The sequence below is a fragment of the Mandrillus leucophaeus genome, unplaced genomic scaffold (genome assembly GCF_000951045.1).
Source record: "Mandrillus leucophaeus isolate KB7577 unplaced genomic scaffold, Mleu.le_1.0 Scaffold75, whole genome shotgun sequence".
Classification (NCBI taxonomy): Eukaryota; Metazoa; Chordata; class Mammalia; order Primates; family Cercopithecidae; genus Mandrillus; species Mandrillus leucophaeus.
The window spans coordinates 5003443-5026089 of NW_012108141.1; the positions used below are offsets into that span (position 1 = coordinate 5003443).

A 22647-nucleotide genomic window follows, 5' to 3' on the forward strand; every position below is an offset into this window, starting at 1 on the left:
AAAAAAAAAAAAAAGAAAAAAGAAAAAAATTAGCCGAGCGTGGTGGCGGGCACCTGTATTCCCAGCTGCTCAGGAGACTGAGGCAGGATAATGACGTGAACCCGGGAGGTGGAGCTTGCAGTGAGCCGAGATTGCGCCACTGCACTCCAGCCTGGGCACAGAGCGAGACTCTTGTCTCAAAAAAATAAAAAATAAAAAAAGTCAAATAGTTCTCTTAAGCTGTGGCTAAATCAGTACCTTCCTGCCTCATCCCTCTTCAGAGGTAGTCCCTTTAAAATATTTGAGATGTTTCTTATATTTACTTCCATATTTCCACACTGCATTATATAAAAGAGAATCAATAATTTTAGTGATTTCCTAAGGGTGCAAAAGAGAAAGGACTTAGAAAATCAAGGGAAGTGTGTATGTAATTCTGTGCATGAGGAGGCTCTTGAAAGAAAATTTTCTAGTGCTATTTTTGATTTGATGTTTTAGATATTGTCTCTAAGAAAAGATAGGAATTTTACTTCTAGTATAGATATGCTCAGGTTTTGGACCAAATCAGTGTTTATTTTCCCATTTAATGGTGTCTGTAATTGTATTTTCTTATACTTTTTGTTTTTCTGGAGTTAGTAATTATCTCGTTTTTCATTTGCCTAATTTTCTTCATGTATATTAATATTTTAGTCCCACATTTTCCAATAGACATACAAATAATTATGCAGTATGTTTAGACATTTTAATATTTGTGTTGATTTCATTTTTTCTTCCTTTAAAAACACCTCTTGGGGAGACAGCATTGTGCTTAATTTTGAACAGCGGTTTGCTGTCCTTCTGGAAATTCCCTTTGCCTCCCTTCTGTCTTGGATTCCCTGCTACTTACGCCACACCTTTGTTTTCACTCCCTAATTTGGAGGAGTGTGTTTTTCAGTAGCTTTCTGACTGGATTTTTGGGAGAAGCATTTTTGAAACCTTGCATATATAAACATATTTTTTTTCAGTGCCCACATTGATCGTTACTTTGGCTGGCTAAAACATTATGGGTTGGAAATAATTTTGATCCAGAATTTTGAAGATATCATTCCACTTTTTTCTTAGTGTTGTTGAGAAATTGATGTTATTGTGATTGCTTAATTTTTTCATGTGACATCTTTTCTCCATGGACACTTTTAGTTTGAATCTTTCCTTTATCTACGACGTATTGAAATTTCAAGATATATGCGCCTTAGTGTTTGTTGTTTTTGGTATGCTTTTTGTGGCGTTTTTGTCTTCCATTTTCAGTTGTCTCTTACTGGACTTCTCATTTTCTTTCAGATGTTTTGAGCTTTCTACATTGATAATCCTCTGATTTTCTTTTCTTATTGTCTTTATTCTTTTTTTGTTGGAAGCATTCCTCTGTATCTTTTAGCTCTCCTATAGAATTTTGCATTTCTATTATATTATTTTTAATTTCCAAGGACTTTTTCTTTTTTTTTTTGAGACATAGTCTTGCTCTGTCACCTAAGCTAGAGGGTGCATAGCCCCATCTCAGCTTACTTCAACCTCTGCCTCCTGGGTTCAAGCGATTCTCATTCATGCCTTAGCCTCTTAAGTAGCTGGGATTGCAGGTGTGCACCACCACAGCTGAGTAATTTTTGTATTTTTAGTAGAGACAGGGTTTTGCCTTGTTGGCCAGGCTGGTCTTGAACTCCTAACTTCAAGTAATCCACTGCCTCGGCCTCCTAGAATGCCGGGATTATAGGTGTGAGCCACCACTCCCAGCTTGACTCTTTCTTGTTCTCTCAGTGTTCTTTGCTGAAATACACCTTGTTACCATGTAGGGATATTGGGGAAAAAGATACACCTTGTTCTTGTTTTAGCTGCAAATCTTTTGTTGTCTGTGGATATTAATTTCAGTGTGTCCATTTTTTTTTCTTTGTACCCCAGACCCTTCTTTCTTTCTTTTTGAGACAAGGTCTCACTCTGTCATCCATACGATTCCAGTGTCAAACTTCTGGACTCAAGTGATCCTTCTGCCTTAGCCTCTTGAGTAGTTGGGATTAGAGGTGCACATGGCCATGCCCGGCCAGTTTTTTAATTCTTAATTTTTTATAGAAACGGGATCTCACTTTGTAGCCCAGGATAGTCTGGAACTCCTGGCCTCAAGCAGTCCTCCCACCTCAGCCTCCCAAAGTGTTGGGATTAAGGGCAGAACCACTGTGCCCAGCTAATTTTAGTTTTATTTTTTTTTCTTTTCCTTGCTGTATTAGTCCGTTTTCTTGCTGCTGATAAAGACATACTCAACACAGGGCAATTTACAAAAGAAAAAGGTTTAATTGGACTTACAGTTCCACGTGGCTGGGGAAGCCTCACAATCACGGTGGAAGGCAAGGAGGAGCAAGTCATATCTTTCATGGATGGCAGCAGATAAAGAGAGAGGGTTTGTGCAGGGGAACATCCTTTTTTAAAACCATCAGATCTCGTGAGACTTACTCACCATCGTGAGAACAGCAAAGGAAAGACTTGCCCCCATGTTTCAGTTACCTCCGAATGGGTCCCTCTCACAACATGTGGGATTTCAAGAGGAGCTTTGGGTGGGGACACAGCCAAACCATGCTTTCTCTTTTTTTGTTCAAAGTTTTCTTCAGATGTTTTACCTGCTAATGTTACTATATGTATTGCAGATCAGTTGTACCCTCTAAGTGGGCAATTATTTCTTAATAGAAGAAATCCAGAAGGCCTGAATGGAGTATGCTCAATTTTCTCAATGGAGTATATGCAATCTCATTTCTCAGATGAATCAATTAGATAAGTTCCTTTTTCTCCCATGGGGAAGGAGTGATTTGGAGGGACAAAAAATAGAGGACTAAATACTCTTCCCTTACTTCCTCTGTAACAGCTAATTGCATTACATAAAATTGTTTAACAAGGTATTTTAGTAAGGGAACCTATATAATGTATATAGTTCAGGGACATTGGTTATTATGTAGGGATAAAACTGTATAGAGAGTAAAAGAATATGTTATATAGCTCATATCCCCTTACGTGGTTTTAGGTATCCAGTGTTTACAATCATCTTTTGTCAAGTGTAATCATCTTTTGTCTTTGTAAATTTGTGATTTGGTACTGCTGTATTTGCTAATATATAAAGAGAAATTATGTACTTTAGGTCTCAGACTTCTAGAAATCATTATTGGTATTTTGAGCACATTTATTTTATGAATAATTCGTGAATAAATGATGAAACTTCATGAATTTTTAATGTCTGTTTTTAGGAAATATTCTACGTATGTTCCCATGGATTATATATTTGTTAGTATTTGCTTAATTAAAAAAATCCCAAAATTCAATAGCATAAAATAACATTCGTTTATTATCTATCACCTGTGTATCCATGGGCCAGCTGCTTTCAACTTAGCTTGGTAGGGTGACACTGCAGATTTTGGCAGGGCTTGCTCACATGACAGTGGTTAGCTGGAATTAGTTGGAGTAGCTCTGCTTCACGTGTCCATCGTCCTCTTTCTGGCACTAGCAAGCTGTCCTGGGGATGGTTTTCTCATGTGGATGATAGAAACATAAGAAGGCATGTAGAAGCAAATGAGGCCACTTAAGGCCTAGTCTTGGGACTAGGACAGTGATGCTTTTACCTTTTTCTGTTGGCCAAAGAAAAGCACATGACTGAGCCCAAATCAAAGAGCAGGAAATTTATCTGCCTCATTTATTGGGACAAACTGCAGAGTTACATGACAAAGTGCTTGTAAAAAGTCAAGTTTGAAAGTTTGCGACCAGTAATGCAATCTACTACAGATAAAATTGAATAATCTTGTTGTATTAGTCAGGGTTTTCTAGAGGGACAGAACTAATAGGATAGATATACATATAAAGGGGAGCTTATTAAGGAGTGTTAACTCATGCAATCACAAGGTCCCACAATATGCCATCTGTAAGCTGAGAAGCGAGGAAGCCAGTCCGACTGCAAAAGCTGAAGCAGTTGGAGAGATGTTCGAGGGCAGGAAGCATCCAGCATGGGAGAAAGATGTAGGCTGGGAGGCTAAGTCAGTCTAGTCTTTTCATGTTGTTCTGCCTGCTTTTTATTCTGGCTGTGCTGGCAGCTGATTAGATGGTGCCCACCCAGATGAAGGGTGGGTCTGCCTTTCCCAGCCCACTGACTCAAATGTTAGTCTCCTTTGGCAACACCCTCACAGACACACCCAGAATCAGTACTTTGCATCCTTCAATCCAATCAAGTTGACAGTATTAACCATCACAGTTGTAAAAATAAAAAAAGTCACATTATCAAAATTTAAATGGAATAGTAGGTTGCATTTATGGTTTTTTAAACTAAGTGTTAATATGTGTACTCAGGGGAGGTTGTTGAACACCTTTTTAAGAGGTTAGAAAAATGTTGACTTTTTAATGTTAGTGATGAAATTTGGCAGAGTGTAAAAAGCTTTTGTTTTGGAAATCATACCTCTTTGGAAAATATGGAAAGAATTGAGAGTTGTAGGCATCTCATTTTATTTTATTTTTATTTATTTATTTATTTTGCAGTTGCAAGATTTAATAGAGCGAAAACAGAGCTCCCATACAAAGGGAGGGGGGACCCAAAGAGGGTAGCCGGCTCGAATGCCTAGGTTTATATCCTGATCATTGTCCCTCCCACTGTGCTCTCAGGCGATAGATGATTGGCTATTTCTTTACCTCTTGATTTTGCCTAATTAGCGTTTTAGTGAGCTCTCTTTACTATCTGATTGGTCGGGCGTGAGCTAAGTTGCAAGCCGCTTGTTTAAAGGTGGGGCATCTCATTTTAAAAGACCTTAAGTATATAATGTTTGATTTCGAAATCTGACTTTTTACCTTTTTTATTAGAATACCTTCTTTTAAGCTTTAATTTTCAGAAAACTCTGATTTTGAGTAATGAAATTTTATTGATTTCATTTGAAATTCAGCCCAAATATAGTTTTTTGTTTTCTCTGGGGACTTGTTTTTTTGTGATTGAGGATTTCTACTTCAAAGGTTTCTGGATAGAAGAAAGGGAATTAAAGTTTGTTTAAAGTTTATTCTGCTTATTATAACATTGGAAGTTTGGAAGAGGTGGAGTGAGTTCAAGGTTATGATTTCTTTAGCTATGATAGGATATTTCAAGGATGTGAATATATACCAAGAAAGCACTTTTTAAAATCTTGTTTAATTATTCTTAAACTAGAGAAGGCTGGGTTTAATGAAAAGACAGGGAGTCTGCCAACTGAGGGAGTGGTGGAAGTTGCTGCATGGTCAGGTGCCCCAGTCTTCTGAGATAATCTGAACTAATTACACTTGAGTTTTCTTAAAGTTGGGGATTCATTGGTAAAATTAATGTTGTCTTTGCTTCAAAATTCTATGAGAAAAATATTCTCAGAAAAGACAAGACTGCTTAGACAGTAATAATAAAAGGAACAAGTTTATATGTACCTTTTTATAGATTGTAAAATAGCATATGTTCATTTATCTAACCTTGTTAAAGGAAAGTTGCAAGTTAATGAATGCTTTATGTTTTTTGAATTCCCAAACTCAATTTTTATTAGACTGATTTCTGTGTGAATCACATATTTATTTGCATTCTTAAAATATGATGATGATTAACCTTTTGTTAATAATTAAGAATTGTTATTAGACTATCAATTTCTACATTGTAATATGTAACTTTCTCAGGGCTTAATTGTATATGTGTGGCAATTTGATTTTAGTCAATTATTTTGGCCCATTATCTCTTATCTGGATAGACTTTACCCCTTAGCCCATTTTGACTCTTTTGATTCCCCTAACCCTAGATGAAATTTTTTTTGAAAGTCAGATGAGGAAGTTTCTTTGGCTCTCAAGATAGAATCTAAGATATGGCTGATCCCTGTCTTCCTTGCCAGTCTCATCTCACCTTACTGTCTCCTCTGCTTCCTAGAGCGTATCAGCATTCATTAAGTTGTAAAGAAAGCATACTGGCTTTCTTTGAGTTATTCAAAGTCATGAAGCTCTTTACTAAACTGATGGCATTTGTACATAGTACTCACTATCGCTAGTATATTGTGCTCGCAAGTCTCTGCCTGGTTGATTCCTAATTATCCTTCAATCTCAAGTATCACTTCCTTAGACCTGATCTGATACCCTCTCTTCCTCATCTTCCTTCACAATTTAAATTTAGGTTTCTTATAGAAGTTCTTTCATATTATTGTTATGATATACAATTATTACTATATATCTATTTGTGTGATTGCTTCTACCTTTAGACTGTAATTCTGTGATAACAGAAACCTTATTTTTGTTCACCATTGTTTAGCCCATAAATAGTATGGTGTTGAATAACTATTTCTTCAAACCAGTATTATAAGATATGCTTTGATCTCAGAGATGTTAAAAAAAAAAAGTGGGCAATAGCATTAATAAAATCTTTATTTTAAGATGATCTCTGAAATGTAAAATGTGAAAAAATGTGTCATTGAATCAATACAGTATGATGTAATAAGCTTCCTTACATGAGAATTATGAAAAAGCCAATTTCCTATTACTTGAAGCCATAAAGACATTTCTTAATTTGCTTGTGAATAGACTTTATTTATTAAAAATATGTCCTCTCAAAATTACTTTTTTGGTTAGCTGGGCAGGTAGTGAATCAAATGAATAAGAAGCTACAGACAGGTTTTACAGAACCAGAAGTGTTACAGATATTCTGTGATACCTGTGAAGCTGTTGCAAGGTTGCATCAGTGTAAGACTCCAATAATTCACCGGGATCTGAAGGTAAGAACTTTAGAATACTTATGGATTAAGTAATAAGTTGGAGTTAAAATGTTCTTAGACTATTTTCATCTAAATCAGTGTAAAAACTAGCTTTGAGATTGGTCTTTCCCTCCCCTTCTACATTTCCTGAGGTCATGTAAAGAATGACTGTAGATTTGAAATTGTGGTTTACTTGACTTTGAGGATTTCTAGCGTGGCTGTGGAGGCAGATTTTGTACCTTCTACCCTGCATCCCTGTTTTCTATAGTAGGCTTCTTTAAAAGGTTTCGTTTGAACAGAAATGTGATTTTCACTGATATTTGTTAAACGTCTGTCCACACTATTGTCTCTCAGTTCAGCCAGCATTCCTCCTATTTCCTGTAATCCATATTAAGCATCAAGGTGTTCTCAAGGGATACTGGAGGAGACCATAAGTGGGTCTCTTTTTCTATTTCTTTATAATTTAGTACAGTTTTCTGTTATTTTCTCTAATTTGATGGTGGTTACCTTGAAGGTCACTTCATCTTCTGTGGACTCTTGACCTCTTATATTGGTACCCACCTGTTACATTGAAAAAAGTCCCCAAAGAATATTGAATATTCTGGCGTTATATTGCTAGAGATATAATTTATCACCACAGGTGTCCTCTTTCATGCCCACAAGAACACTGAGATTACAAAAATTACTCTTCCTGAATTGCTTTATGCCTAGATAGTCCCCTGGCTACCCTTTCCACTCCTTCAGGTCTGCTCAGGTTCACCTTCTCAGTGAGTCCCATTGTGAGCCACCTTATTTATCACTGCAGCCTAACCTGCTGTACCTTTTATTAGTCCATATTACTTCCTGTGATACTGTATAATTTGCTTATGTACTATTCCTGTTATTTATTTTCTGCCTTCTCCCTCTAGAATGTAAGCTCCATGAAGGTCAAGACTTTTTTTTTTCATTTTTAGTGATGTGTTTAAGCAATTAAAATAGTGCCTGGTAGACAGCAGAGTCTTAATAAATATTGAATGATTGAATCCCATTTCTGACTGATTATACAGAATTTTATGAAATTTTATTATAAAATGCTTGTAAGATAAAAGAGAAAATGTCACTAAGAATATAGGCTGTTAATCATGAAAATATCATCTAGAAAACCTATGATAGTAGGAGGTAAGGCAGGATTGAAATGCTTAACTGCAGGCCTCTGGCCTTAATTTGGATAACCAGTGTAGTTCTTTTGAATGTGCAGCTTTTCCATTTCCCCTAATAATTTGATATGATTTTTTGTGCTATTATGGTTAATTAATTTTTTTGCATACAAAGTTGATATCTTCAGCTGACTCTTCTTTAAATTCAGAAAACATTTAACTGCATAATTTTGTATTGTCCATATTTTATATGCTTAGTTCTTTTTATATGTGTAAACATATATAAAAAATATGTGTTTTAAGTAGATTTCTTTCTGAATCTTTATTTTGTACAAATTTTTAAAATATACTAAAGTGAAATATAGAAGAAAAGTTATAATGAAACAGTATTTTGATGAAATGGAAATAAATGAATTACTTATCTAAGACTATCATAAAAATAAAAGACATTGTGAAAAAACATGTAATAGTAATTTATTAGGTGCTTACCATATTCCAGACTGTTCTAAGCACTTTACATATTGTAACTCATTTAATGTTCACTACAGTTCCATATGGCAGATTCATATTCTAATTGTCCGTATTTTACATAAAGAAACTATAGCACAAGAGTGGTTAAGCAGATTGTCCAAGGGTCCATATACTAGTTAGTAGCAGATTGGGCTCTGAACCCACATTTTACTATTCAAGAAACTGACTATAATAATTTATTTTAGTTACTACAACCCTGATCTCCAAATTAAGTCAAATTTGTATTTTTCAGTGTAGTATTTTAAATAAAAATGGTACTGGAAGTCAAAGATGGAATTCCAGTGGTTTCCATTATACCTATAGAGAAGCAAAAGTGTCAGAAAAGGAGAAAAGTGGAAGTATAGTAAAAGAGAGAAGCTGGACTCTGCCAGGTACTAGTTCTTCTCTTTCATAAAAGCAGTTTTAGGGAGGATTTAGGGTTTCTTTGCCCCCGTACAAATCAACCTGGGGTGGAAGAAGCATTTCTCTGTTCTTAGTAAGAGAAGCAGTAGACATTGTATATTTTTGCTCCCGTTCATTTGTTCTTCCTCATAATTTGGTTATCTTACGTCTATATATGTTTGTGTGTACTGTGCATATATATATATGAGACACATATTTACATATTTTTGTATATGGCATAGACCGTTCAGTGTTTATTGTGTAAAAATAAACTTTGTTTGTAAAAATAACCATTTTTTACAATGGTTGTAAAAAGTTAATTTTCACTTTGAAAATACTAATTATTTATTTTCTTTTCTTAAGGTAGAAAATATTTTGTTGAATGATGGTGGGAACTATGTACTTTGTGACTTTGGCAGTGCCACTAATAAATTTCTTAATCCTCAAAAAGATGGAGTTAATATAGTAGAAGAAGAAATTAAAAAGTAAGTATTTGTCTTTATTGCACTTTTGTCATGGTAATTTTAGTTAACTCGAGTTTCTGGCCAGCACTGGTAAATACAGATTTTAGGTATTTCATTTATAGATTTCTTTGGAATATTTCTGTGCCATAGATTTGATTAATTCATGTCTGATCTAGCTCAGTAGGAAGTATGTTTTGCCATAGATGCCGATTTTTTAGTCTACATTTGAAGAGATTTAGAAAGAAATTTGTTAAATAAGCTGTAGTAATTAGTGAAATTGTTAAAGGGAGTTTGAAATGATTCTTGAGTTCAGTTAAACATCTTTGTTTTTACTGATACTGAGGGTTTGTGCTTGTTAAGAAAAAGTTAAATTATTTGAAAACATTTAAGCTTTTACTTCTTATTTAATATTAAAAGAATTGACTTTTTTATGCATTGAAAACTATGTAGAAAATAAAAGTGTTAAGACTGCATCATCACTGTTACTTTGTAATGATACACTGGAAAGCTCTGGAATGGAAATACGTCATGTCTACTTTATGTTCTCTTAATCCTGTGCTTTCCGTGGTTGCTAGAGTACCTGTGAGAATCTTTCGCTGACTTTTCTGCTTTCTACTTTTAGAAAATGGAACTGTTTGTAAATTTTAGGTTATCTTAATAAAGTGATACAGAATGCAGAAAGATCTCTCAGAATAGGACTTTCTAAATAGTTAGCTTTTCTGAATTGCCTTTCATCACTTCCTCACAAATTCTCTATTGCGTAATACTATGTCAGAGCCATCATTTGAACTGCAATATTTTGAAATAGTTCAAATACAGCTGATTTTACTCTGGCCCATTTGTATAATACCGTGGATTTCGACGCTACATTCTACTACTCAGGAAACTTAGCCTATGATGATTATGTTAGATTTAATAAAAACAAACACATTAGTAAATATATAAAGTCCTGAAGAACACAAGAATAATAAAGTATTGAATTGGCTTATTGGAAAATATATGCATATAATTTAAAAAATTTATTGGATTGTGATGTTTAGTGGCTGCTGTATAGGATTCTGTCCAAGCATCCCTGACCTGCTAGACATTTTATTTCTTGCTGTTGCCTTCTGCAGTATGAGGTTCAATTGAATGTTTTATTAGTGATGAACAAAAGTTCATAAGGGATTCTCTGGTCCTTTGTGGCTCAATTAATGGACTAACTATTCATTCAATTGACAAGTATTTATTAAGGGCCAACACTTTCTTGATGCTGGGGTGGGGGTATAGTGAATAAAAATCCTGTTTTGGTGAAGTTTATATTTCTGGTTTCTTAGGTCATTCCTCCATAGTAGTAGTATTCAGACTCTCTCACCAGTCAGAGTGATTTGGAAAAAGTAAGATAGTAGAATGTTGAGTTTTAAGATACTTCTTGCAAAATAAAATGTAAGACCATTCAATCCGAATCTTAAATTATGCCATGATATAAGATATCCATTCATATTCTGATCATTTCTAACATGAGATTTGAGCACTGCTTCCTTAAAATGTTCTGTTCATAATAAATATGGGGGTTTTCTGTGGATAAATATTTATTCACAATACCTTTTGATTCCAAATAGCTTATTATGGCAGTCAGTATTAGAAATATACTTAATGAGTGCAGTTAGATTGTAGCAACTAGACTACTTTTAAAACAATTATAAAAACAAACTCAAAAGAGATTTACTACTGTGTCAAGGAAGTAAATTTGAAAACATTTAAGCTTTTACTTATTTAATGTTAAAAGGATTGACTTTTTTATTCATTGAAAAGTATGTAGAAAATGAAAGTGTTAAGACTGCATCATCACTGTTACTTTATAATGTAACATAAAGTCCATAAAAATAAATTCCTTAGTAAATATATAAATTAAGTTTTTGAGAGTGTGGAAGTTTTACTTTTAAGTTAATAGACTAAAATATTTTGATAAGGAGACTATAATAGCCAAATTGTGTTATTTCACATAAGAAATTCAAGGAGAACTGTTTCCAATATATTGTCATTATTTAAGATTTTTATAATAAAGAAAATTAAGTTTTTAGATTATTAGAAATACTGTTGTATTTGTTGAATAAAAATGTATATAGATGCTTTGTATTGTTTAATCCTTGATGGGTTTTTTAATGAGCTTTTTGCAAAGAGTATTATTCTATATAATGTTATTGAGCCTAAAAGACTTTTTTTGTAGTGTTTTATGTAGAAACAATGTGTTATCTGTCTTTTTTTTTATTTTTTATATATATATCTCCACTCCATTTCACTCATTTACTGCCAGGTATACGACTCTGTCATACAGAGCCCCTGAAATGATCAACCTTTATGGAGGGAAACCCATCACCACCAAGGCTGATATCTGGGTAAGGCCAAGAAAGGCTGAAACTTGCTCTAACCAAATTAAAAAATCTGAGTTCAGTTGATTTTTTTTTTCTCTGCTCCCCAAACGGCATTTCCTAATAAGTGGAAGAGAGTGATGTACAGTAGAGCTTCTTATTCGGGAGAAGAAAAATACTAGAACATTTTATCTTCTCAATCCTGAGATGGAAAGCTTATGTATCAAAAAACAAATAAAAAACTTCAGTATAATGTAACTTTTTAACCACAGTATTTTTTTAGGATTTAGATTATATATGAGTCCTAACATTTTTTTTGAGTGGAAGTTTGGTTGATCAAAATACAGAAAAGCTCGACATAACGATTAAGTCATTATACAATACTTTTCTGGAATATTTTAGGATCTTTTTAATGGAAATTGATATGAATAAACGTTTTTCTAATTGCAGTATAAACATACCAGTGACTAGCTTCTGTACATTGAAGGTCTTTATCATTTAGCCTGTATATATCTGGATATAATTACTGAGATAGACCATATTTCTTTGTAGTTGAACTTTGTTAGAATATAGACATCTCTTTAGAATATATTCTATAAGTAAAATATGCTTGTGATTGTATTTAATAAACTAGGAAAAGAGTATTTTAAGTATTAATTCATTTAAATTCAACAGTTATTTAGCTGTATCTATCACAAGTGACCATGTTAGGAATTGAGGAATAAAATTCTTTGGAAATAGTTCCAGGGTTTACAGAAATATCAGATTTATTTTGTTTTGAAAACATAATGTTCAGAAAATTGTCAGGCATAATGCGTGAAACCAAATGAGTGTCTCCTTGGTTTTCCTTTCCTGGCCTCCTCCCTTTTAGGGTTGGGGCACCAAAGTCTTGAGAGACAAATATTCTTTTGTAAGGTTATTAAAAATAATCTTTAATATCTTTTTATCTATATAACACTTATACATTCACCAAACAGTAATTCCTTGTGGTAGATGAATTTTTAAAAATCATATATACAATTTAATCAATTAACAATAGGTTTATTAGTTAATTGGATCTCCAGCTTACATAACCTAAATTTTGTTTGCTTTCTGCAGCATTAGCATTTGACTCATTGAATGGCTTATAGTAAAGATGAAGGTTATTATAATGTAGAAAACAAATTAAACTGGATCTTAATTTATAAAATCAAGGTGTTAGAAGAGGTGATTGTGGAGATCTTTTCTGGCCTAATTTTGTGCTGCCGTTGAGTTCCATATTACCTGAAAAGAGTATTTCAATAGCAGATAAACAATAGGCATCATACTTTTCGTTTTGAAGCCATTGAAGGTTTATTGAAAAAAAATTATTCTCTGAGCACATGACTGTTATCCAATACCTTAACAAAAAGGAAGGGATCCTTTTTTGGGTTATTTTTTCCTCAGACTTAGTATGCCAGTGAGGTAGCATACTAAATTGTCGATGATACCTTTAAAATTTGTACTGTTTATATATTAGTTACGGAGTAGAGATTCCGTGATGGGAAAACTGTAAGCTGTAGGCTTACAAATAGATACTCCAAAAAAAAAAAAAAAAAGAAAAACCAAAACAAAAAAAACACAAAGAACCCATAATTAGAGAACAGTGTGTTTATATGCTTGAAAGAGGGAGAATTTTAATTTTCATGATGCTATTTTTATGCTCTCTTACTTAGCTCAGCTGAAACACAAGTTTGCTACAACGTTTTAGGTGTGAATTCAGTAATATCCAGAAAAAAATATTCAATTCAAATTGGCCAAGAACTATATCTTTCATCCTGCTTCAACGTAGTACTGATTCAGAGTTATGATATTGAAGTATGATATTGAAATATTTAGCACTTCATATTTTAGAAAATAATTATTAAAAAAAATTTTTTTTTGCTTGGAAGTTTGTTTTAGGTTGTTATTTTTATCCTGAGATTTAGGATGCTGATTTTATAAAGTATTAGAAAATTCATTGGTTCTCTCCTGTTTCTTGTACAATTAGAAAATTGTATTAGAAAATTCACTGAATTTTCTAATTAGAAAATTAATTAGTGAATTAGAAAATTCACTGGTTCCCTCCTGTTTCTTGTACAATTCTCATTGAGATAGATAAAAAGGGAAATACCTTTGATGTGAAAAAATTAGTATACCTCATTGTGTTCACACTTTACGAAGCAGAGTATTTAGATTTATATATTTTTAAAGTATACTTGCGTTGCTAAAATTGTTATCTGGGAACCCTACAATATTTACTCTAACACAAGACAAATTCCTAAAGTTTGATTGACAAAATAAAACTGGCTAAAATGGAGATTTTTTTTTGCCTAGACTATCATCTAGACAGTGCAAAGAAAGATGTAATCTAATGTGGACATTATACTATTAATAGCATTTTTTTTTTAAGTGTTGTTAAGGGAGCCTTATGTTCAATTTGCTGTATATGAGCTGAAAATATCTTCCTTCAAGAAAAAAGCATCCATAAATCTTTTGTAACCATACAGAACTGGTTATCCCTACTTCAAATCTTTATAATTTTGTTACGTAATAACCCAGTAATTTTTTTGAACTAACATTAAAATTTTTAGAGCTTTTGAACTGTTTTCATTGGAATATTGCTACAATATTGAAAAAATCTTTTGTAAATTACTGTTACTGAACTCACCAAGGGTGTTTAGGTCTATTATAATAATTATAAAAATTAATTCATAATAATTATAAAAATTAGTGCACTTGTTAGCTGAGTTTACTAAGTTGATACGTGGAGAAAATTTAACAAAGGAAAGCTGACTTGCTAATTTTTAGATAATAAGGCTAAATTTCAGTATTGCTGATGTAAGTGTATACTAACTTGGATAATTTTATACAATTTGGTTAGAATTGGAAATACCCCTTACACTCTTAAGGCCTGTAGGTGACACTTCTTGAGAAAAAGTAATGATTTCTTGAGCCAAAAAATCACTTACAAAAAAATCCTTCTCAAGTTTAAGCTGTTAGCACCTTAGCTAGAAATTTCCTGTGCTACTTTTATAGATTAAATTGGTATTTTAGGGTGTTTTGCCCTCATTGTCAGCAAGTAGATTTATTGGTGCGTTGATAGTTACGAAGCCATGCAGGTAAAGAAGACAGAGCACTTCCCTTTTGAATTTTAATATAGATTACCCAGGTTACAAATACAAATATAATTAGTATAATGTGCAGTAGAAGTTGGAGGGTTATATCTAGAAACAGAGAACTTAATTTTTATAGTGTAAAATAATGAGGTGTGCCTGGTAAATAGTAAGAAGTTACTGATGGTTGTCTGATAAGTTTAACTGTGCTGGCTAATTCGTATTTGGAATCCCAGAACTTTTAAACATGCTTTATACTGAATTTGTAAAAATGCTGTTAAAGAAGAAGCCTTGTACTTTGTTGGTTATATGCTAGTTTTGTACTAAGTATATATCTTCCTGTGGAAGAAATAAAAGTTTAATTTTTTTCCAAAAGAAACAAGCTACTTCTAATTTTTATGATACCATTAATTCGGCCAACTAGCCACAGATGTGATAGAAGATCATGGAAATGATAGTTAAATGTCTTTTCAAAAATTAAATGTATTAATTTGAGAAGTAATTTGTAAAAAGATTGTTGCAATATAGAAACATGCCTTTTTAAAAATAACATTTAGTTTTTGGCTATTTTTATGTCTTGCTTACTTGAGCTCTAATGATATTCATGCTTCTTTGGTTTACAGGCACTGGGATGTCTACTTTATAAACTTTGTTTCTTCACTCTTCCTTTTGGTGAGAGTCAGGTTGCTATCTGTGATGGCAACTTCACAATCCCAGACAATTCTCGTTACTCCTATAACATACATTGCTTAATAAGTAAGTATTTGGAAATATATATGAAAATATTGTAGGATACTGTACTTAGGGCCTACTATTTACATTCCTTTACTTAAATCCAGTCTTTATTTCATATATTATAATTTTGTGAAACTATAGTAAAGAAAAAAATATTTAAAAAGGTGTTTGAAAACTTACATAAGAATGAAAGCAACCTAATTATTGATTAATATAGATGTTTTTAAGCCCCTCAGTAAGATTTAGTAGCACACACCAAGGGATAATGTCAGAAGGGCTAGTCTCCGAGAGGCCCTAGATTTCAAAATAATACTTGAGTTTTTCTTCCAACCTCCTTTAAGATTTTTTTCTTCCATTTTGGTAGGTACTGTAATTTAACTTTTTATATATCTACACGGTAAAATTTATTAAAAAGGTTTGAGGAGGGGGAAGGACCACCAGCTATTAAATTAGGAAGCTACAATATTTAAACAGCTCCTCTTAACATGGAGTGTGTCTAGCATTAAGTGTGTCTAGCGTTTCTGCTTTGTTTTCTGCATTCAAGTGCCCCTTGTTGTAGCTTCCAGCTCACTGGAATAGAAAAGAGAGAAATAGAAATATATTTGAGGTTTGTGTGATGAAGATGGCAGTTCAACTTTCTCAGCCATTTGTGGGCAAAAAATAAGACTGGATCTCTATTTCATTCTTTATGCTAAAATTGCAGATAAATCAAAGATTTAAATATAAAAATAAAACAAATGTACTTGAAGAAAATAAGTGTGAAATTATTATAAGTAGAATATGGAATTTATAAGCTAGACATTTAATCCCAGGAACTGTATTAAAAAAAGATTAATGCATTGCCATATAACTTTAAACCATTAAAAGTTCCCCCAGACTCATGAACCCAAACTCATAAATTGGAAATATTTGTTACTCATTTGATAAGTCTCTAAGTTTTATAATTTTTGATGGTTGTGTAAATCATAAAAGGGTAAAAATTCCAAAAAAGATAAAAAATGCCCAAAAGAAAAAGGGAGCATAGAAGAAGTCTAGTCTGACTTGTGATTTAATTTGCTTACAGTAGTAGGAGCTTATTTTCTTGTGATTAGGTTTTTTTTTTTTTCTCTGTGTGTGTGTGTGTATGTATGTGGGAGTGGGGTGGAGTTATGTGTGTTTGTAATGGTAAGATGGAAAAAATAAATACTACTGATAATTTTAGATCTAATTAGGCTCTAGTTAATTGATGCATTACAGTATATTATATGCTTCCTTTATTTGTCAGTAAATGTGCTAATTTTAGTTTTTATCGTTGCTAGTATAAATTTGATCGTGTATTATGTCTTTGGACTTATTTCTGAGAGCTAGGCAAAAATAACGAAAGGTTGAAAAAACATAAAAGCATTCAAGTCAATCTGAAATTATAATATTTCTGGTATTTTACCTCCTGTCAGAGGGCTTTATGGACTTTTAAAATACTGTATTGAGTAGTAAAAGCTTAACAAAGTAGAGATTTTAAAACCATAATGTACTTACCTGTAATGTAATGTGTTTTAGAAAATATTTAGATTCTTCACAATTTTATTCTTTTTCTTTGTCTTCTTTAAGAGACAAGGTCTCATTCTGTGGCCCAGGCCCTGCTGGAGTACAGTGGTGTGATCAAAGCTCACTGTAACTTCAAACTCCTGGCCTCAAGCGATCCTCCCACCTCAGCCTCCTGAGTAGCTGGGACTATAGGCATGTGCCACCGTGCTGGGCTATTTTTAAAATTTTTGTAGAGATTGAGTCTTGCTGTATACCCAGGCTGGTCTCAAACTCCTGGTCTTGAGCAGTCCTGCCACCACAGTCTCCCAAAGTGTTGGGATTACAGGCATGAACCACCATGTCTGGCGTGCGATTTTATTTTTTATATTTTTCAAATGTGGCCTTTTGTGTCTTTTGCCATTTTATTTCAGTGTCTCTGTGTTTATAATATGTAGTTAGTGATTTATATTACTTTTAAATAAATCCTACATTCAGAAAATCAGGAATTCCTAGCTTCCCTCATAGTTTTTGAATGTGAAACCTTTGTCAGTTGTGTATTCATGCAATGTAGTTTTTTCCATATATTAACATAAGATAAAGCATAAGAAGATATACATCTTTTTAGTGTTAGTTCCATTTGCATCCATTTCATAGCACACAGAAATTTTGAAAATGAAATAACTTTGACAAATCTTTGTTAAAACTGTATGGTTTGTGGTTACTTAAGAATTTGAATATACTTTTTCTTGTTACTAATTTAGGTCAAGAGTAGTTACCATTATTTACTCTTCATAAAGCTTAGTTGAACTATTAAGTTCTTTCTTTCCTGGAGACTTTTCTTCTTAAAAGTAATGGAGTCAATTGTTTAGAACTTTTCTTAGCTTTTGTTAACTCTCCCAATAGACAAATAATGGGGCCAACATGGGGGATGAGGAAAGAAGCACTTTGCATTTCCAGATCCAAGAGTTGAACTTAGAGAACCATTTAGAGGAGAATGAGAAGCGTAACTAACAGGATTACTGAATAGTTATGAATAATGTACTGAAAGCTGGCTGCCTCAGTTTTCTTTTGGCTCCTGTGTTGTAAGGTGATTAAAGAAGTACATTGCAGAGATTAAGAGCAAGACTTCTAGAGCCAGTGTTGGATTGCATCTGCTCTGTCTGTTTGGTATGGAACATTAAGCACCTCCATTTATCTCAATCTTCCCATTTCTAAAAGGGTCATTTAAAAAGTACCCACCTCTTAGGGTTATTGTGAGAATTAAATGAAAGATGAAAAGTGCTTTTTAGTAAGAGATAGCCTTTAATACTGCAGTCATTATTACTGTAACAACTAGCACTACAACTACTCTTGATATCAATATTACAATTCTTTATCTAACTTAATTTCTGATTTTCTGGATAGGGGCAGGACATGCTGTCAGATACTAGAGCATACTTTCCCTGCAGAAATGTCTTCGGATGCTTTGAAGTGGAATTTGGTTGTATGGGTTAATGGTGGATCTACCAAAGGCTTACCATAAATTATCATCTATTCTAGAATATACTGTAAATATAACTACTAAGATTATTTTTCTTATCTCCTTATTTTGTACAGTAAGGTAGTGATGAACACCAGGTAAAAGTTTTTTTTTTGTTTTTTTTTTAAACTTTTGGGTCTTCTCACTTATTGCTTTATGGTTTCTTTGTCTTTGCTCTTAAGAGCTCATGTATTGGGGCTAAATTTATTATTATTTTTTTTATTATTATTTTTTTTTTGAGACCATGCCTCACTCTGTCATCCAGGCTGGAGAGCAATGGTGTGATCTTGGCTCACTATAACCTCCACCTCTCAGGTTCATGTGATTCTCCTGCCACAGCTCCCTGAGTAGCTGGGACTACGGGCCTATGTCACCATGCCTGGCTTATTTTTATATTTTTAGTAGAGATAGGGTTTCACCGTGTTGGTCAGGCTGGTCTTGAACTCCTGACCTCGGTGATCTGCCTGCCTCAGCCTCCCAAAGTGCTGGGATTATAGGCATGAACCACCATGCCCAGCTATTTATTTATTTATTTAGAGACGGGATCTAGCTATGTTGCCCAGACTGGTCTCAACCTTCTGGGCTTAGCTGATCCTCCTGAGTAACTGGTACTATAGGTGTGAGCCACTGTGACTGGTTCGATTAGGTTTAAATTTATTTCAATACCCATATTGTGGGAAATCAGGAATTTGCTTGCTTGTTTTTACTAAATTCAAATTTATTATGGAAATTTAATAATTTCTACAAATACTGACAGAGCAGTGCAATAAATTTTCATGTACCTATGAAAATACCTCACCCATCCTCAGTGGTTATCAATTCATGGCCATTCTTGTTTCCTGTATAACCTCACCCACTCTCTTCTCCTATATTATTTTTGAAAAAAAGAATCTCAGCTACTTCAAAGTACCTTTGAAATGAAAGATTAAGATAGGGTTTCCTTGGAGCTTTTCAATCATCAGCTCTGGGTTACTACTTGAATAGCTGTAGAGAGAGGGCTCTGATCAGTAACTTTTTGGGGTAGTTACTAGGACTATTCCAAATGTATTATCCTGGCATTATTTAGTGCTACTTAATGTTTTAGTTATGATTGAACATATTATCAGCTATTAAATTTAGTTTCATTTCAGCACCCGTATAATAAGGTATGTAGGACACATGTTACATAGTAACATGTAAGTTCCTATAACAATGTCTAGGTTAACAGATAGAAATAATGTTGATGCATGAAATATTTATGGTTGGAAAATTAGAGTGGACGTTTCCATTTCAGGGAAATTAAGGGTAATAACTTGAAGTTTGTTGGAGAGAACAATGTGTCTTTATGGAGGAAAAACCAAACAAATTTTAAGCAGAAAAATTGTTTTGAGACTTCTATCCAAAGTATTTTCTTTTTAAATTTGTTGAGCTATTAGATTAGAGATGGTGGCTTAACTTTATTTAGGCCCAGGCATGGATCCTTTGTTTTGTGTAACTTGATGGTAACTACTTTAATTTTTGGCTTGGGTCCTTGACTAAACCATAATATAAATTGACTGCTGCAACAGCAACTCCTGTAGCTTCTATTTTTGTTGGAATGTGCAGGGATTTTGTGTTTTTGTATGCAATATTAGTAGAGGCATAATTAATTCAATTGCCTCAGACCAGTGTGTACATCAATAGGAAATATTGTTGTAGTTTAGTCATACACTACCTTCAGTACTGAAGCTCTGTTTTGTGTTCTTAGGTTGTGTTAGTACTATTTGTGTCAATAGAAAGATTTACACAATTGAGTGAGCAGAGGAATATTATTTCTTGTGGCTAAGTTTTAAAAAGTTGATTTTATATTTATAATAGAATCAGATTCAGTGGTAATGGTCTTGTGATGATTCACGTGATCATTTTAAGTTGAGTTAATAAGGGTGTAATCTAGCTTCTCTGCCTTTTTTGTTTGTTTTTAGACCTAATCACAAAATACTACTTTTAGGTGAACTGAACACATACATTCCTTAATCCATTTCTTTTCCCCAAAAGCATATTTTGTTAATAGATGATATAGTTTTATTGTCATGAAGTAGCAATTAATAAAACACTAAACTCGAGGTTTAATTATTTGCAGGAGAAAATGGCTTTAGAAAAACTATAAAAATTGAAGGGTCAATTTCTTGCCTTTTTTTCTTTTCTTTTCTTTTTTTTTTTTAAAAAAGAGGCAGGATCTTTCTGTCGCCTGTGCTGGTTTGCAATGGTGAGATCATAGCTCACTGCAGCCTTGAACTCCCAAGCTCAAGCCACGCTCTCACCTCAGCCTCCTAAGTAGTTGGGATTACAGGCGAGAGTCACCATGCCTGAGTGAAATTGTCCTTCTTCAATCAGTGTTTAGCTGTATTAAATGTGAGACCTCTGCACTCTAGACTACATCCTTCAGTAATCCAGTAGTACATTTTGCAACCCATTCTCTTGAAGAGTTCAGTAAATTATATTATCTAACTTAAGTGCTTAAAGATGCCTTCATGATTTTTTCCTTTTTTTAACTTGCTGATAATACTCAATTTAGAAATATTCAGAGATAAAAATGTAGCCAAGAGTTCTACCTGTGGGTTTTAGGTATGATTATTCATCTTTTCATACTTTGAATTTAGAACCAAGTCAGAGATGGTCCACTGGAGCTCATCAGGTAAAACTGTCAACTTTTTAGTATTGATAAAGCAAATTGCAGAGTGAAATTTAGATCTAAAGCCAAAGGATCCTGTTCCTGTGTTCGCAACCTTCAAATTTACAAACATCCAGTCATAGGCAATGCTGAAAAACCTTCGACTTCTTTCACAGGGGCAGGTTACTTACAAAATATGGCTCAGCAGAGAACATGTATGTTCTTAAAATAACCTGTTCTGAAAGAAAGATCATCAGAGATTGACGGATGGAGTTGCTTCATTCTTTTTTCTAGTCTAGCAATATGACAAATCACTATCTTTCCCATGGGGGAGAATGAGTTACAGTAATAGAGATCGTGGCACTACACTAGCACAGTGGCTTCAAACTTTTTGTGACTGTGATTCAATATATTAATAAAAAATATATTTTAGTTATCACCTGGTATACACACCACACACAGAATATACACACGTAAACTGAATCACATTTCATGAAATATTGCTTTTACCATATTAATATACTCTAATATTTTCTGTTCTTCTTTATTAAAATAAATAGTAGTTCTGACCTTTTGAGTTGATTTTATGTCACATAAATGGGATCAGTACAGTTAGGCAGACTAAACTGGCTCCAGCAGATATATTCCCACATGAAAACATGACCCAGGGAATGCGAGGTCCTTGTGTTTGCTTATAAGATAATATCAATTCTACCTGCAACCTAGCTACCTAATCATTAGAGGATATGGTGTGCTTAACTTGAGTGACAGAAATACTTATACCCATACAGGTTAGGACACAAAATCTCAAATTTATTTTTTTCTCCCTTGGTGTTTCTCAACTGCTATGAAAGAAAACAAAACAAAGAAAAACCAGGAATGCCTGAACTATCATTTAATTCCTCTCTGGATACTTGAAAAGTTTTTCTTGGATTAAGCCAGGCCACAAAAGAAATACATTCTTATACCATACCCCTTTCTTTTTACTGCATGGCATTTAGGCCACTAGTCCATACTGATAGAGTGTTTAAAACATGACCCTGTGTCACTCACTGCTATTCCTAAGGATGTTGTTCACTTTGTGTGAGCTATCTTTAGAAAGACTCAACGGAGAATTTGCTCTCTAGCTTTCAGTATCACGAATAGTGTTTTTCCTTAGCACCTGGTTTGTTTTTGTATTAGATACACTGTGATTCATGTAATGGATAATATTGCTGTTTATATTGACAGCTAAAAAATGGAGAGCACATTTTGGGCCTGCATTTATGACCAAATCATATGTAGTTTATAACTGACCTCATTATCCTGTCCAACCCCCAAGCCATTATTTTTCCGTTAGTTTTAATTTTTTTATATATTAAAAAAAATCTTAGTTTTGTGTGCCACTTCAAGTTCTTTATAGGACTAAATATGTATAATTAGCTATTGTTGAAATTAGATTTTAAAAGCCAAATAAATTTGTTAGAATGGAAAAATAGGACTATACGTTTGTGAATTAGGTAGATTTCATGTGATTTGTTTGGTTTTTAAAATTATATGAATAAGTATTTATTGTTAACAGTATGTTTAAATTTATCC

General features: G+C 33.4%; 1 protein-coding gene across 1 annotated transcript in view; it reads left to right on the forward strand.

Moving 5' to 3' along the window:
* Positions 1 to 22647, forward strand: part of BMP2K (BMP2 inducible kinase) — a 151788-nt gene that overhangs the window by 67730 nt on the left and 61411 nt on the right. Inside the window, exons 7-10 of the mRNA XM_011966241.1 lie at positions 6586 to 6728; positions 9119 to 9240; positions 11516 to 11597; positions 15307 to 15439. Coding sequence (XP_011821631.1) covers positions 6586 to 6728; positions 9119 to 9240; positions 11516 to 11597; positions 15307 to 15439 — 480 coding nt within the window. The remainder of the gene's footprint in view (positions 1 to 6585; positions 6729 to 9118; positions 9241 to 11515; positions 11598 to 15306; positions 15440 to 22647) is intronic.